This window comes from Aulonocara sp. 'chitande type north' Nkhata Bay, linkage group LG11 (genome assembly GCF_057382095.1).
Source record: "Aulonocara sp. 'chitande type north' Nkhata Bay isolate Kocher_YH1m ecotype deep benthic linkage group LG11, A_spYH_male_GT1.1, whole genome shotgun sequence".
NCBI classification, from domain to species: domain Eukaryota; kingdom Metazoa; phylum Chordata; class Actinopteri; order Cichliformes; family Cichlidae; genus Aulonocara; species Aulonocara sp. 'chitande type north' Nkhata Bay.
The window spans coordinates 6,848,846-6,863,336 of NC_141354.1; the positions used below are offsets into that span (position 1 = coordinate 6,848,846).

General features: G+C 38.3%; 1 protein-coding gene and 1 pseudogene across 2 annotated transcripts in view; both read left to right on the forward strand.

The window, feature by feature from the left end:
- LOC147318394 (transforming growth factor beta-2 proprotein-like) overlaps positions 1-11,084 on the forward strand; it is a 43,138-nt gene extending 32,054 nt beyond the window's left edge. For both annotated transcript variants that reach the window (XM_086310310.1, XM_086310311.1), the window contains 5 exons: positions 3,007-3,139; positions 3,230-3,340; positions 4,976-5,150; positions 6,410-6,563; positions 6,678-11,084. In XM_086310310.1, the coding sequence (XP_086166436.1) occupies positions 3,007-3,139; positions 3,230-3,340; positions 4,976-5,150; positions 6,410-6,563; positions 6,678-6,836 (732 nt within the window). In that variant the 3' untranslated portion in view covers positions 6,837-11,084. The remainder of the gene's footprint in view (positions 1-3,006; positions 3,140-3,229; positions 3,341-4,975; positions 5,151-6,409; positions 6,564-6,677) is intronic.
- Positions 6,952-13,077, forward strand: LOC147318395 (uncharacterized; annotated as a pseudogene).
- The last annotated feature ends 1,414 nt before the right edge of the window (positions 13,078-14,491 follow it).

Below are 14,491 nucleotides of genomic sequence, written 5' to 3' on the forward strand. Positions count from 1 at the left end.
TTTGACAAACTGAACCCATTCTGTACTGTACAGGAGACACAGCACGAGATTAACTGACAATGGTCTACAGCCAATCAGGACCAGAGTTGGGCAGTAACGCAATACAAGTAACATGTTACTGTAATCTGATTACTTCGTTCAAGTAACGAGTAAAGTAAGGGATTACAAAAATGGTAATTAGATTATTGTTACTTTCCCATAACTAAAACCGTGATTTTTTTTTTTTGCGAGAGTGTCTCATGACAACGTAAGCGAGTGCAACGTTCGTGGCAACAGCTGTGTGCAGATGAACAATGGATAATATATATGAGTGCGGAAGAGAGTATGAGCGTTTAAAGCATGGAAGTACTGACCTTACTTTGAGTCTGATTCCGTAAAAAGAAAAACATTAGCGTCCGCTGTTTACTGTGTGGGGCAAACATCTGCCTGCTATACAGGTGAAAATAGAGCAACAGGACCGCTGAGTCTTTGATTTTATTTATTTTCTGCTGTGTTTCACTTGAATTTATTTGAAAGACTGAGTGTAAACCCCAAAATTTTTTTATTTTATGTGCTGGAATGTGCAGAAAATAGGTCTAAATGTTAAACAAATTTCTTCCTGTCAGAGAATGTTGCATATAATTAAATTTTTGCTTGATGCATAAAGTTAAAAAATTAAAACTAATAAAACCAAGCTTTAAAAAGAGACTTTTCCATTTGATTACATTTCATATGATGGATTATGCAGAAAAAGTAGAATTGGGCTGAAAGATGTATTGCTTTATTACCTATTCAGGTTGTAAATCGTGTTTTTAAAAAATAACTGAGTAACTAGGTAATTAATTACTTTTGAAAATAAGTAATCAGTAAAGTAACGGGATTACTTTTTGGGGAAGTAATCAGTAATTAGTTACTGATTACTTTTTTCAAGTAACTTGACCAACACTGATCAGGACACAGAACACAATGTGCTGTGAAAAAAAAAGAAAAGAAAAAAAAGCATGCAAAATTGCACAAAAAAATCTGTGAAATAACAAAGCTGCAAAAGTTGAAATGCGTTATAGCGAGGGACCACTGTAGTGTGTTCTCTTCAGTGGCTGCCCGTTAAATCCAGAATTGAGTTTAAAATCCTTCTCTTCACGTTCAAGTTTTTGAATAATCAGGGCCCATTTCATCTTTAGGAATTCATAATACCTTATCTAGTCATTTCAGAGAGTGAATTATACTCAACAGAGCACTTTACTGTCAGACTGCTGGCTTACTTGTGGTTTCTGGGATAATTAAAAATTGAATAGGAGGCAGAGCCTTCAACTTTCAGTCCTCTGTAAGGTGGAACCAGCTCCCACCTTGGATTTTGGAGACAGACACCCTCTGTTTTTTTCAAGATTAGATTTAAAACCTTCCTTTTTTCAAGGATATAGTTAGCACTGGATCAGGTTACCTTGAATCCTCTCTTAATTATGTTGCTATAGGCCTTGGCTGCTTATTTATCCTGTATTAATAATTACAAATGAATCAAAATTGCTAAACAGTAAATCAAATTTGTTTAATAATTACATGCATTCAGGACTCAAAATAATGGCTGAAAACCTGTGTAGAAATTATATTAACATGACATCAAAATGGATAGTTTTATCTGACATAAAATGAAGTGATAATTCAGGTTGACATAATGTTTTTAAACCATAACTTTTAATTAGGGCCCGAGCACTAAAAGTGCGAAGGTTTGATATGCCCATTGTCAGGAATACGCAGAGCAATACCTAGTGGGAACAGGAAATGTCATGTCTTTCACTTTGATATACTGATTTTCACAGGTTCATGATGGCCACCTCAAAAGCGGTGAATATTAACATCCGTCCCTCATGATGCTTCAGTGAGAAAATTGTGAGTTTAAACTGACCGGCGCACCCTGGTGGCATGGCGGTTCACCGTGAAAGATGAAGTAGCTTTTGAGGGGCTTAGAAAGTTTAAAAAGTCTTGAAATTTTGCCCACACCTCTAATGTCGTGAAGGCTTTCTTGTTATGTGATCATTTCCATGGAATATTGCAAAATGGCTCCACAGTGCCCTCTATAAAATTTTAAAACATCAACCTCTGCTCTGTTTCATCTACGAGTCTGAAACCTGGGAAGCTTATGGAAGGATATCAAGATTTACAAAAAAGTATCTTGGAGCAATATCCCAAATCCAACAGGAAGTCAGCCATTTTAACATTAATGTGTAATTTTGGCGACATTTTCCCTTCTTTTCAGGTCTCGTACTTTGACGAACTCCTCCCAGGGATTTCATCAGATTGACTTGATCTCCAGTGCAGGGAATCTAAAGAGCTTTGTGATGTTAAATTGCAAAGCTTTTTACGTTCAAGGAAACGGGTGGTCACAACGGCATGGGGAGTTTCAATCACTTGCCAAAAAGCAGTAATCTGCTGTCACTAAGAAACACAATGTCCAACCTCTCCCAAACTTCATAGGCATGAGTCGAGAGTCAAGCTCGGAAATATTTGATATGCCATTCGTCAGTAATGGTTAGAGCACCACCTAGTGGGACGACTATACTCATCATTGAACGAGATGAAATTTTAGCTGGTGGTTCTACGCATGAATTCCATCAATGCTACATCAGATCGGACATGATGGGTGTAGGTGTTGGACATGGCTCGATGTGCCAGGGTGCGAGGGCCCACTTAACGCTGCTTGCAGCTTTAATTTTAACTATTTATGTCTTGAGGGTGTCTAATTCTAACAACCCTTAGCCCCACAGATGCCATCTGCAAACCTTTATAGATATACATAGGTCTAAAAAGACCTTTATAGGTAATTTTAGAAACCATTTACTAATATTTTTTGTAAATTGTTGGCCATGACTACAAGGCTACAAAATAATTTTATTTAAATTTTGGCACAGTTTTAGTATTAATACAGGTATTTTATCCATCTTTTTATCTACAGTGTAAATTAGTACTATTGAACATTCAACATTTAATTAATCAGAACTTTGACTTCACATTCCTTTAATTTGTCAACAGATTTTAGGATATAAAGATGTGACATCCCCAACACAGCGGTATATTGACAGCAAGGTAATACGAACACAAACAGAGGGGGAGTGGTTATCCTTTGATGTTACAGAGGCAGTTAGTGAATGGCTAAACCACAGAGGTGAGTACATTCTGTCCCATCAGTATTGCCTTTTCCCAATTGTTTATGCTTTGTGTTAAATAACTTCTCATTACTTTTGTTTTTCCATAGACCGAAACAGTGGATTCAAGATCAGCCTGCACTGCCCATGCTGCACTTTTGTACCATCAAATAACTACATCATTCCTAATAAGAGTGAGGAGCTGGAGGCACGATTTGCAGGTTATTTGAAAAATGTTGCCTCAAGGCACTTTTATGTTGTAAGGTAGGGCTGCCACAAACGATTATTTTGATAGTCGACTAGTCACCGATTATTTTTGCGATTAGTCGACTAATCAGATCATCATCCATTGGACGTAAAACTACAGCTTATTGCACCAGCAGCATCTGCTCTTATATAACTATCATTAGCTTACAGCTTTAAGTGTTTAAGGTCTGTGCTAACTAAAAATAAAGACAAGATGATAGTTTATTAAATTTTAATGAAATTTGCAGATTGTTTCGGTGAAGTTTAATAAACTCCTTGCTATCTAAAATATAACAGGACACTGGAGTATATTCTGGAGCATCTCACACTTCTGATAATCAGTTGTCTGCTTGACGTTTATTCAGCTGTGTAAAAACTATAACTTTAATCTCAGACAAACTGATTTACTCAGGAACAAATAAAATACAAAAAAAAAAAAAAAGCCAAACAATAACATTTTAAGTTATCTAAGTGACTCATATATATTTAACCTGAGGAGTGAAAGACGGCGGTGGGTTTGAAAACGATTTGCGGGGAGTCCGGTGTTCTCACGGCGCTAGTGAGCCTAGCCCCCCGGCTCGCTAACGAGCTAGTGGGTAACAGATGTCTCCGAAAACGTCAGAGCGCTTTTGAAAATATGTGGTGTCTTGATAAACTGAGCAGATATTTGAGGTTTACACAGCTACATTCTCGCCTGAAAATATGTTAAAGGTTTATTTTGTGACCCAGAAAGAATAATAAGAGTAAAGTTAAAACTAACTAGCTGCCGCCATTGTTGGAAACTGCGCTGGGCCGCGCTATGAATTCTGGGACACAGCTGCTTCTTCTTCTTCTTCTTCGGGGTTTAACGGTAGCTGACATCCTTGTACATGCAATGCTGCCATCTTCTGTTTCAGTCCGTTATTACACTCTTAAATCCTGCCACTTATTCCTGCGTCTTTTGTGATCTTACAAAGCTTCAAACGACGCGTCGACTATTAAATCAGTCGTCGACGATTTTGATAGTCGACGTAATCGTGACTAGTCGACAAATCGTGGCAGCCCTATTGTAAGGTAGACCCTATAATAATAGTTCACACTAGAAAGCTGTTGTGGTTTGGCCCCCCAGTACAGCTTAGAATTAATCACCATCTACAACCCAGTCAGACCTCTCACATCATCAGGTTTAGATTTTTTAAATGATCCCAGAATCCGATCTCAGTCTGCTGAGGGTTATTTCAGTTACTGTTGTCCTGTTCTTTGGAACAAGCTGCCTGCTGACGTGAGATCAATTACATCTGTGCGTACATTCAATAACAGATTTAAAATCTTTTTATTCACACACATTAATTAATAGGTGTTGTCATTTTCTTTTGTGCTATTTAGCCATTTTCACTGTGTCAAGGCATTGCAAATCTATGCAGGTTTTGTGTTCTGTGTTAAGTAGAGTACATGCAGTCATTATTTCTGTCTGACCCCCTCTCCCTTTAACAGAAATTTCACCTTTCTATAAGCACTGGAGCTATGCTGATAATTTTACTCTGAATACTTTGATAATGTTTTTTTTGTAATGAACTTTTCTGTCATTACCAGCCCTTGCAGTGCTGCTTATTAATCTCTTATGTTTTCAGGTATCGACGACAACCTAATCCGTGGTCGTGACCTAAAGGTTTTTAGGAAGTGGCAGCACAGTGTTCGGGGTCCACATCTTCTCCTCATGTTGCTACCTTCATACCGCCTGGAGTCCCAGTCCCAACATAAGAACCATCGATCCAAGAGAGCTCTTGATGCTGCCTACTGCTCCAAGTACTTGTCTGAAAACCAAATTGCCAAATGCAAAGCAATAACAATGTCCCTATCTGTTGTGGAGATTTTCAGAAATGAGTCATCAAGTAAAAAGGGGCCAAGCAACACTAATAGCACTAGGCACTGCACAGAATTGGTTGTCATTAGGTACAAAGATATAGAATAACTGTTAACACTCTGACTTCTTGGCTAGAGCCCATAGTGATGTTAAAGGTGAGTGCGTGTTTTAACCCACAGCCCATCAACCACAGCCTAAACTTCAACAAGTAACAAAAGGCACTGATCATGTTCATGTTTCTAAAGTAGAATCACCGTGGTGATTGGTTTCAGTCTCTTTGTGCTTGTTTTCATCTTTGCTTTGAGTTCATAAGTGTAAAAGGAAAAATATTATGTGTATCCTCATTAGGATAGGGTTTTGTGTTGATGTGTTGGATTGTGCTCAGGTTTATATTGTTAACTGGTAATTATGTGACAATGCATTAATGTAACTATAGTGTAACAAATGAGTTTCATTGTTACTTTTGAGTGATGACCCCTACGCAAGCTATATTTTTCTTACCACTGTGCAATACTTCATAATGCCATGCAGTCCCTATTTTCAATAAGGAAACATCTTTACCTCCAGGTGAAGGGGAAAAAGTAGCAACAGTGTTGTAAGAAAAAAAGTCTGTACCAGTTCAAGTCCAACTGAAGAAACTGGAACAATTTTGTTAAACGAAGAAGCCAGGAAGAGCACAGCTTTCCAAAGTTTTTTCCAACAGAATGCTGACAATTTGAAAACAAACAAACAAACAAACAAATAAAACAAGATTCTGGATATAGCTTTCCTTTTCTTCGTGAACTACGCTTGATGTACCCTTTCCTGGTGAATTAAAATGAAAAACTGTGCATTGGTTCAGTTCCCACAGTCCCTCTCTCTGGACAGCCAATGGGGCATACATACTAAGGCACTGATGCTTGGCAGCATGCAGAGAGTGTCAACAAGTTGACCAATAACTGGTATTGCAAACTGCTTTCAAAACAGGCTGAAAGCAGAAGTGAAAGGCAACACCCTGGACAACTTGTTGGCTGATCTGTTTAACTATGTATATTTATCTTTTCTGGTTCAGTGGTTGCCCACAATAAGTAAAGAATCTAATCTGAGCGCATCTTCACCTATCTTCATCTCTCCATCTGTGACTTTTTATAGACTGCACACACTAGTGACGAGAGGATTCCCACAGCTCTGTTATTCACTTTTCCACTTTATGTCTTTACAGAAATGTTCAGGATAACTGCTGCTTACGATCGCTCTACATTGATTTTAAGAGGGACCTGGGCTGGAGGTGGATCCATGAGCCCAAAGGCTATGAGGCCAACTTTTGTGCAGGGGCCTGTCCATATCTGTGGAGTGCAGACACCCAGCATTCCAAGGTACTGAATGAGGAAGTTTGAAAGGCTACACAGTAAATGTAAACATGAATGCAGTCGCACTGCACTGTAAATCAGATTTTATTTTATGATATGGTTCTAATATGTATATTCCAGGTGTTAGGTCTGTATAACACCATCAACCCTGCAGCATCGGCATCCCCCTGCTGTGTCTCCCAAGACCTGGAGCCTCTCACTATCCTGTACTACATCGGCAAGACCCCCAAAATAGAACAGCTCTCAAATATGAAGGTCAAGTCCTGCAAGTGCAGCTAGAGGTCCTTAGAAAATACATACTCTTCTTTCATCCAGAGTGGAGTGAGTTAACGTACCGTCAAAGTGCCGCTGCACTCATTTACTAGCAATCCTACAGCAGTCGTTTCACACAGGCATGGCCAGGAATGGTGTATTAGAGAATAAAAGGAACAAGTCAATGTGAGTTCAATGCATATTCAACATACAGGACCAGAGCAGTTATAATACCAAAAACTTTAGTTCGATGCACTGTATGGACAAAAATGTTGGGCCTTCATGTAAATTCATGTGTGTTCAGTCTTGTTCCTGCAGGTGTTAATAAACATTCACCTAGCCATGAAGTCTGCCTTTAAAAGATCTGTAAAAGAATTGGTCATTCTAAAGAGCTCATTGACTGAGTATGGTACTATAATAAGATTTAAAGATTGCAACGAGTCATTTTGTTAAATTTTATTTGTCATAGATATGAAGTGATCAACTGTAAGCAGTTTTATCGCAAAGTGAAACAGCAACTCATCCAGGAAGTGAAAGACCGTGTAAAGTTACAACGGAGTTCTGAAGCATGTTGTACATAAAAGTCGCTAACGCTCTGTTGATTCAATAACTACAGAGTTAATTTATTATTTATACCAGAACTGCATACCAGAGCTGTCAGAAGCTTCATGTATAGGTAACCCATTACTTTTGTTCATATAGGAAGAATTGTATTTCTGTATTGACACAGGTTTGCAAGTAAAATGAGCTTGTGTGCTGTTCTCCTAATAAATGGTCAAAGAAGAATAATAGTTCTTAATAATATTTCTTAGTAAGGGTAATTTACACCATGAAGGCCTGCTCTCAAAAACTGATATAGATAAATCCAGCTACACAAACACTTAAAAGTTTTTTAGAAAATGTTTAGTGCCATCTTGTGTCAGTACAGAACATGTCACCTCGTTGGTTTGTTGGTTGCTGTTAACAGACTTGCACTGAACCAACCAACTCAGGTGAAAATAAGGACACTAAAACTAACCCTAACCCTTTTCTACTCTCCCGGAATACTCAAAGCGCTCTATACAACACGCCACATTGCATATTTGGCATGCAGACTGGGATCAAACCACCGACCTTCCGATCAGTAGATGCTCTACCTCCTGAGCTATAGCCACCCTACAGAGTAGGCAGCACAAAAGTGAACCCTTTAAATGAAATTTTAGTTTTAGCCTCCTCATATTCCACTGAGTTACTAGTTTGCTGAAATAAACGGAAGTCAAACAAACCAACCAACTCGGTGATGTAGCATTCTGTATCACAAGATGGTGCTAAACATGTTTAAAACAAGCACAAGTATCTTAAATCCAGCTACAAGGAGTGTTAAATCCATATCAGTTTTTGAGAGCAGGGCTCCATGGTGTAAATTAGCCTTTGTCCACTTTAATCCATCAGAAAAATAAATAATGAATAATTCACATAGTTTTTTTTTTCCCTCACCAATATGCAATACTGAAATATTTTCCTCAATAACAAAATTATCAAGTCTAGTATTTACAGTTAATTTTATTATTGAGTCTTCGTCATTGACTTTTTAGGAGTCTTGTTAAAATCCAGTGGCGTTTTAGATCATAACAAACTTTCCACCAGTTTTGTTTGTTTTTGGTTCACTACATGAGGCTAGAGATTTGCTTGTTTGTTTGTTTTTTAAATCATACACTTGCAGAGTTCTGAATTTAAAAAAACTGAAAAGTACTGTCATCTCCAATATCTTTTTGAAATGTTGTGGCGCTAAAGTGGCACACATTCAAAAAATCCAGGCCGATATAGTATTCAGTACCAAGTTATGTGAGAATACAGCAAACACTGGAAATGTAAGTGATATGTGTATATATGTGAAATAAGTCCTTGAAAAAACAGATCTACTCAGACCTACCTAACACTTTGCTTTCAACCACTTCGCCCTTCAGCAGATATCAAAGGCACAATATCACATTCTTATACATCATTATTTATTTTATTCCTTAAGAATTATTCTTTATTTTTGCATTTTCTGATTCTGTACAGTAAAACATTGCAGTAAGATGTCCTGCAACCTTGCAGTGTTGACATATATTATCTACTCCATTTTGTAGTTTATATAATACACACGCACAACTTTTATTAAGCCGCCATAAGAGAGAATAAGATGTTGCATTAGAATTGTAAAGGCTATTTTGATTTATTATGGCAATAGTATTAATTTTATAGCTTCCCATTTATATTATAAAACACTTTTTTAAGGGGTAAGAAAAACAGTGTTGTATGTAATAACTTTTAATTGCTAAATTGGCATACTTTGTTAACAGTTTTAAGCAGTAATGGAGCAATAGTCTCCTTCCAGAATTTCTTATGAAAATTATTAGTTTTGTTTGTTTGGATGAACTGGCAACTGGCCCTTTTAAATAGCCCAGTGTAACAGATGCCATAACACGTTTAAGTAAAAAGCTTAGATTCTGAATCATTACAACCCCGAGTCTGCTGTCTGTGTTGTTTAAAAACGAAAATACATGTTTATTTATGATGTTCAGATTTCTGAAACAGAAAATTCTGTAAATGTGTAATGGCAATGAATAAAATGTGTTTTCATCATTAACAGGTTACTTGCTGAAATTAGTTTACAATGTGAGGTCACATCCTATGTATAATTGTGACAGTAATACTGTACGGTATTAGTGACAATAATACATACAGTAAAACTGTTGACAACAGAAATATTTCTGACTTTATGAATAACAACAATACTACTACTAATAATAATAGTAATATTTTTTAAATTATTATCATTAGTATTATTATTATTATTATTATTATCATAGCAATTTTAAAGATATAATTCTTTGCGTCAGTTCAGCAGTGTGTGAATGGGTGAATGGCTGAATGTGTAAAGCGCTTTGGGGTCCTTAGGGACTAGTAAAGTGCTATACAAATACAGGCCATTTACCATTTACCATTCAGCAATTTGAGGTAGGTTGGGATAGAGAGAATATAAAACATGGATATTAATGAAATAAAATCAAATTCAAACAATCTTATTGAGCTGAGTACTGCACTTCAATGGAATGGAAAAATGGAAACAAATGTGAAAAAAGGCCTGCTGCTCAGCTCAATGAAATATCCAGTTATTAGTGCTTAAAATTAAAATTAAATTAAGATTGTTGAAATATGCAACCCTAAGCTCCACCACATTTTATATTATAATGGGGAAAACTAAAGATTATCCAGAGGCCATCCAATTCATTTTCATTTACATAGCACCAAATAACAACAATAGTCTGCTGGTGGTGCTTTACATTGAGGGTTACCATGGTAAATGATTCTTATATAGCGCTTTTCTGCTCTCCCGGAGTACTCAAAGCAATCAATACAACATACCACTTTCACCCAAGTTCCTTGTACCATGTAAGGTACAAGGTACAAGGAACTTCCTGTTTTTCAGTCTGGCTGAGCACTTAGTTTATGAGTCAAAAGCGGCCTTGCTTTACAAACCTTCATTATTAAAGTACATAAAACAATATAATAAACAAAATAAGCACTAAGGATATATTAATTACATGACACTACATGTTAAAGAAAAAGCTGCTGTGACAAAGAAAAGAATCTGTCAAGCACAACTCTTTGGAATTTAAATTGTAAGAAATAAATGTGTAAAATTACACAAGAAGTTCTGGTAGCTCGTTGCCCAGACTGTCCATTTTGTTGTTTTAGTTTGGTTTTTTTTTAACTGTAGTCATAAAAAATAGAATTATATAGCAGAAAGTGGGAAAAAAAACTTTTCTTTTTTTCACAAAGTAAGAGAGGTTTTATTAGAGACATAGCTAAAAGGTTTTGCAAAATTTTGCATAAATTGTGATTTTCTTTTGGTATTGAATAGCAGAAATTAGGCTTTGCCAGATGTAATTTTTTGGGGGGAGGAAAAAAAAGCGGTATACAGCGGCCGACAGCGCTGTATACAACGCTAGACTGGTGTCTAATAAGCAAGTAAATAAGGCAGAAAATAGAGAAACGCACTGAGAGATAGAGCTGTGCGATTTTATTATCTGCATACTTACCGTGAACCCTTTACATTGTTCTTCATTTTGTCAGTAGTAATATAGGTGCTCTTGTTTAGCAGGCAAAAAAAGAGCACCTATATTACTTCTTTTGCCATTGTTCTATTATGTATTTTTGTTCTATTGTTAAGTGTCCTTGGGTGTCTTAAAAGGCACTTTATAAATAAATAAATATGTCTGTGAAGGTTCTCAGTCATCCGGGTCATCGTAGTCTAAGGAGTTTGGAAAGAAAAGCGTCTGGACTTCTTTAAGTTGCTTGAACACGTTTCACCTCTCATCCGAGAAGCTTCTTCAGTTCTAATGGTCAAATGGTGGAGAGTCCCAGATTTAGGACACCCAGTGGGAGACAAGAGGGACAAAGGGAAGGTGCACCGTGGTCCTAAACACAACAGATTACCACACAAAGATTACTACTCTCCTCAGTGACAACAACACCTACGAAGCCTTAAAGCGAGACCCCACAAGCAGCTACAAAAAGAAAGTTATAGCTTGCCTTCAAGACCTTGAAAGGGACAAAATCATTGACCGCCTTACATATCACCGCCTTTACCCAGGGGATGCCATACCCTGCATTTACGGACTTCCTAAGATCCACAAAGAAGGTGTCCCACTCAGACCCATTGTAGGTGGCATAAACTCAGCCACTTACAACATCTCGAAACACCTTGCTACCATCCTAGCACCTCTTATGGGGAACACCCCACATCACATCAAGAACTCCACCGACTTCATCGACAAGGTCTAGAAACTTACCCTGGACCCAGATGAAACCATGGTGTCCTTTGATGTAGTCTCCCTCTTCACTTGCATACCCACCACGGAGGCCGTGGAGACTGTCAGAAAACGACAACAAGAAGACAGCTCCTTGGAGGACAGGACCAACTTCACACCCGATCAGATTTGCACACTGTTACCCTCTGCCTCACCACTACATATTTCAAATACAACAAGGGTTTCTACAGACAAAAACAAGGCTGCGCCATGGGCTCCCCGTGTCACCTATTGTAGCCAACCTTTACATGGAGGAAGTGGAAAGGAAGGCTCTTGGCTCTTTCAAAGGAAGAGTAACCAGCCACTGGTACAGATATGTAGACGACACCTGGGTCAAAATCAAAACACAAGAAGTGGAATCCTTCACTGCGCACATTAACGCTGTGGATAAAAACATCAAGTTCACCAGGGAAGACACAAAGGACGACTGTTTGCCTTTCCTGGACTGCGCTGTGCACATCGAAGAGAATGGCAACCTCAACATTGAAGTTTACCGGAAGCCCACACACATGGACCAGTACCTCCTCTTTGACTCCCATCACCCTCTGGAACTCAAACTTGGAGTAATTAGGACCCTACACCACCGGGCAGAACATGTTCCCTCTGAGCCTGAAGGGAAAAAGAAGGAACACACACATATAAAGGAAGCACTTAAAACATGCGGCTATCCTAATTGGGCGTTTATAAAGTCAGCAAAGAGGCACAGAAAAGAAGATCAGACACCAGCGAGGGAGGATAAGAAAGACAGACGCAACAACATTGTCATCCCCTATGTAGCCGGTGTATCAGAGAAACTCAGGAGGGTTCTCTCCAAGCATGACATCCCAGTGTATTTCAGACCCAGCAACACGCTCAGACAGAAACTGGTTCACCCGAAAGACAAAACGCCAAAACACAGACTTAACAATGTGGCGTATGCTGTACAGTGCAGCGAGGAATGCCCAGACCTCTACATCGGAGAGACCAAACAGCCACTTCACAAGCGCATGGCACAACATAGAAGAGCCACCTCCACGGGACAAGACTCAGCTGTCCATCTGGATCTAAAGGACAAAGGTCACTCTTTCGAGGATGCCAATGTTCACAATTTGGACAGAGAGGACAGATGGTTTGAAAGAGGAGTGAAAGAAGCCATCTATGTCCACTGTGAGCGACCATCTTTGAACAGAGGCGGTGGTTTATGACACCAACTGTCTGCCATCTATAATCCAGTTTTGAGATCCCTTCCCAGACGCCTTAAGGCCCACTCACATCCTGGGTCATCTGACCTCAGGAAATCACATGATAGGGTGGGGCCAGGTTTCACAATGAGCTCACCCGAAACCCTGGCTGATTGTGACCCACACCCACTTTCGCACCTTGGCTCATGTGATTAGGTAGAGGATCACCAGCGTGTCCTAAATCTGGGACTCTCCACCATTTGACTCTTAGAACTGAAGAAGCTTCTCAGATGAGAGGTGAAACATCTTCAAGCAACTTAAAGAAGTCCAGACGCTTTTCTTTCCAAGCTCCTTAGACTACGATGACCTGGAGAATCTTCACAGACATTTAGACATGCTCAGTGTTTTATGAAAAGCCACGATAGCAGAACAGGTACTTACTAAAAAAGCTATGCATGCTTTACGCTATGTTGTGATTAATACAAAATGTAAATAACTGAGTTTAGATATCTGAGGGGTTATTTAAAAAATTATTAGTTCTCTTTATGCATTTTATAGTGAGCTTAGAGCATACCACCCTGAGCACACCCAATTTTGTCTGATCTCAAACGGAAAGCAGACAGTCAATCTTCAAGCTGGCAGGAGTTAAACATACTTAAAAACACATCACTTGACTGTCTTAGGTAATTATAGGCCAATCTCTAACCTTCCTTTTCCTTCCAAATTTGTCAGACAAGGAGACTTCTTTCATGTCTCTTAGGAGAGAGAGTATTGACAAGAGTATTGACAATTTAGTGATCGTAGATCAAACATAAATTTGATTTAACTTACTTATTGTTTCTCACATTATTGTGGGTGAAGTTTGGCCCACTCATCTTTATGATGTTGCTTCAGTTCAGATCAGTTGAGGTTTGCTGGCATTTAATTCGGCTCTCTCCTGACACAGCATTTCAGTCAGGTTGAGGTTTGACTGGGCTACTGTAACACATTGATTCTTTTCGTTTTCAGTCATTCTGTTGTAGATTTATTGATGTGCTTGGGTTGTTTTCCTGATGTATGACACAGTTTTAGTCTGTGAAACAGATGGTGTTACATTTGACTCTACATTACTGTGGTATACAAAGGAGTTGGTTGACAGAATGGCTGTACAGATCCTGTGGGGGCAAAACAAGCCCAACAAGCTGTGTTAATGTGTCATATTCTTTTTAAAGAGAACAGGCTTTCTCCTGGTAACCCATTGAATAAACCATAAAATATAATTAAGAGATGTAGGTCCTGGGTTTTTTGCTTTTTCTCTGATCGTTTTTCTCTGTCTTGAATCCTTTTCACTTGTGAGTAATCTATCTTGAATTTAAAAGTGAATTGAATTTCTCAGTGTAGAATTAGATAGTTCACATTTTTTCGATATGACCTTTTCCACAATGATGGGAAAAATTACTAATCTAAGGTCACTGGTAATGTCTTTCCTTGTTGGTATAGTGTTTACTGAGTGCTCCACATCAGCAAACTGCCAAAACTTTCTTCAATGAGCAGTTAAACCAAGTGCATAGCAGCAGCTTCTACATACCCTCTTAATTCCTATGCAAGCAGTAGGAGTCTGCTTAGTTTAGGGCTACATTAAAAAAAACTTCTTTTTGACATGACTGTATCAGCTCATTGTGGAAAATAAGAAAGACCATAAGAG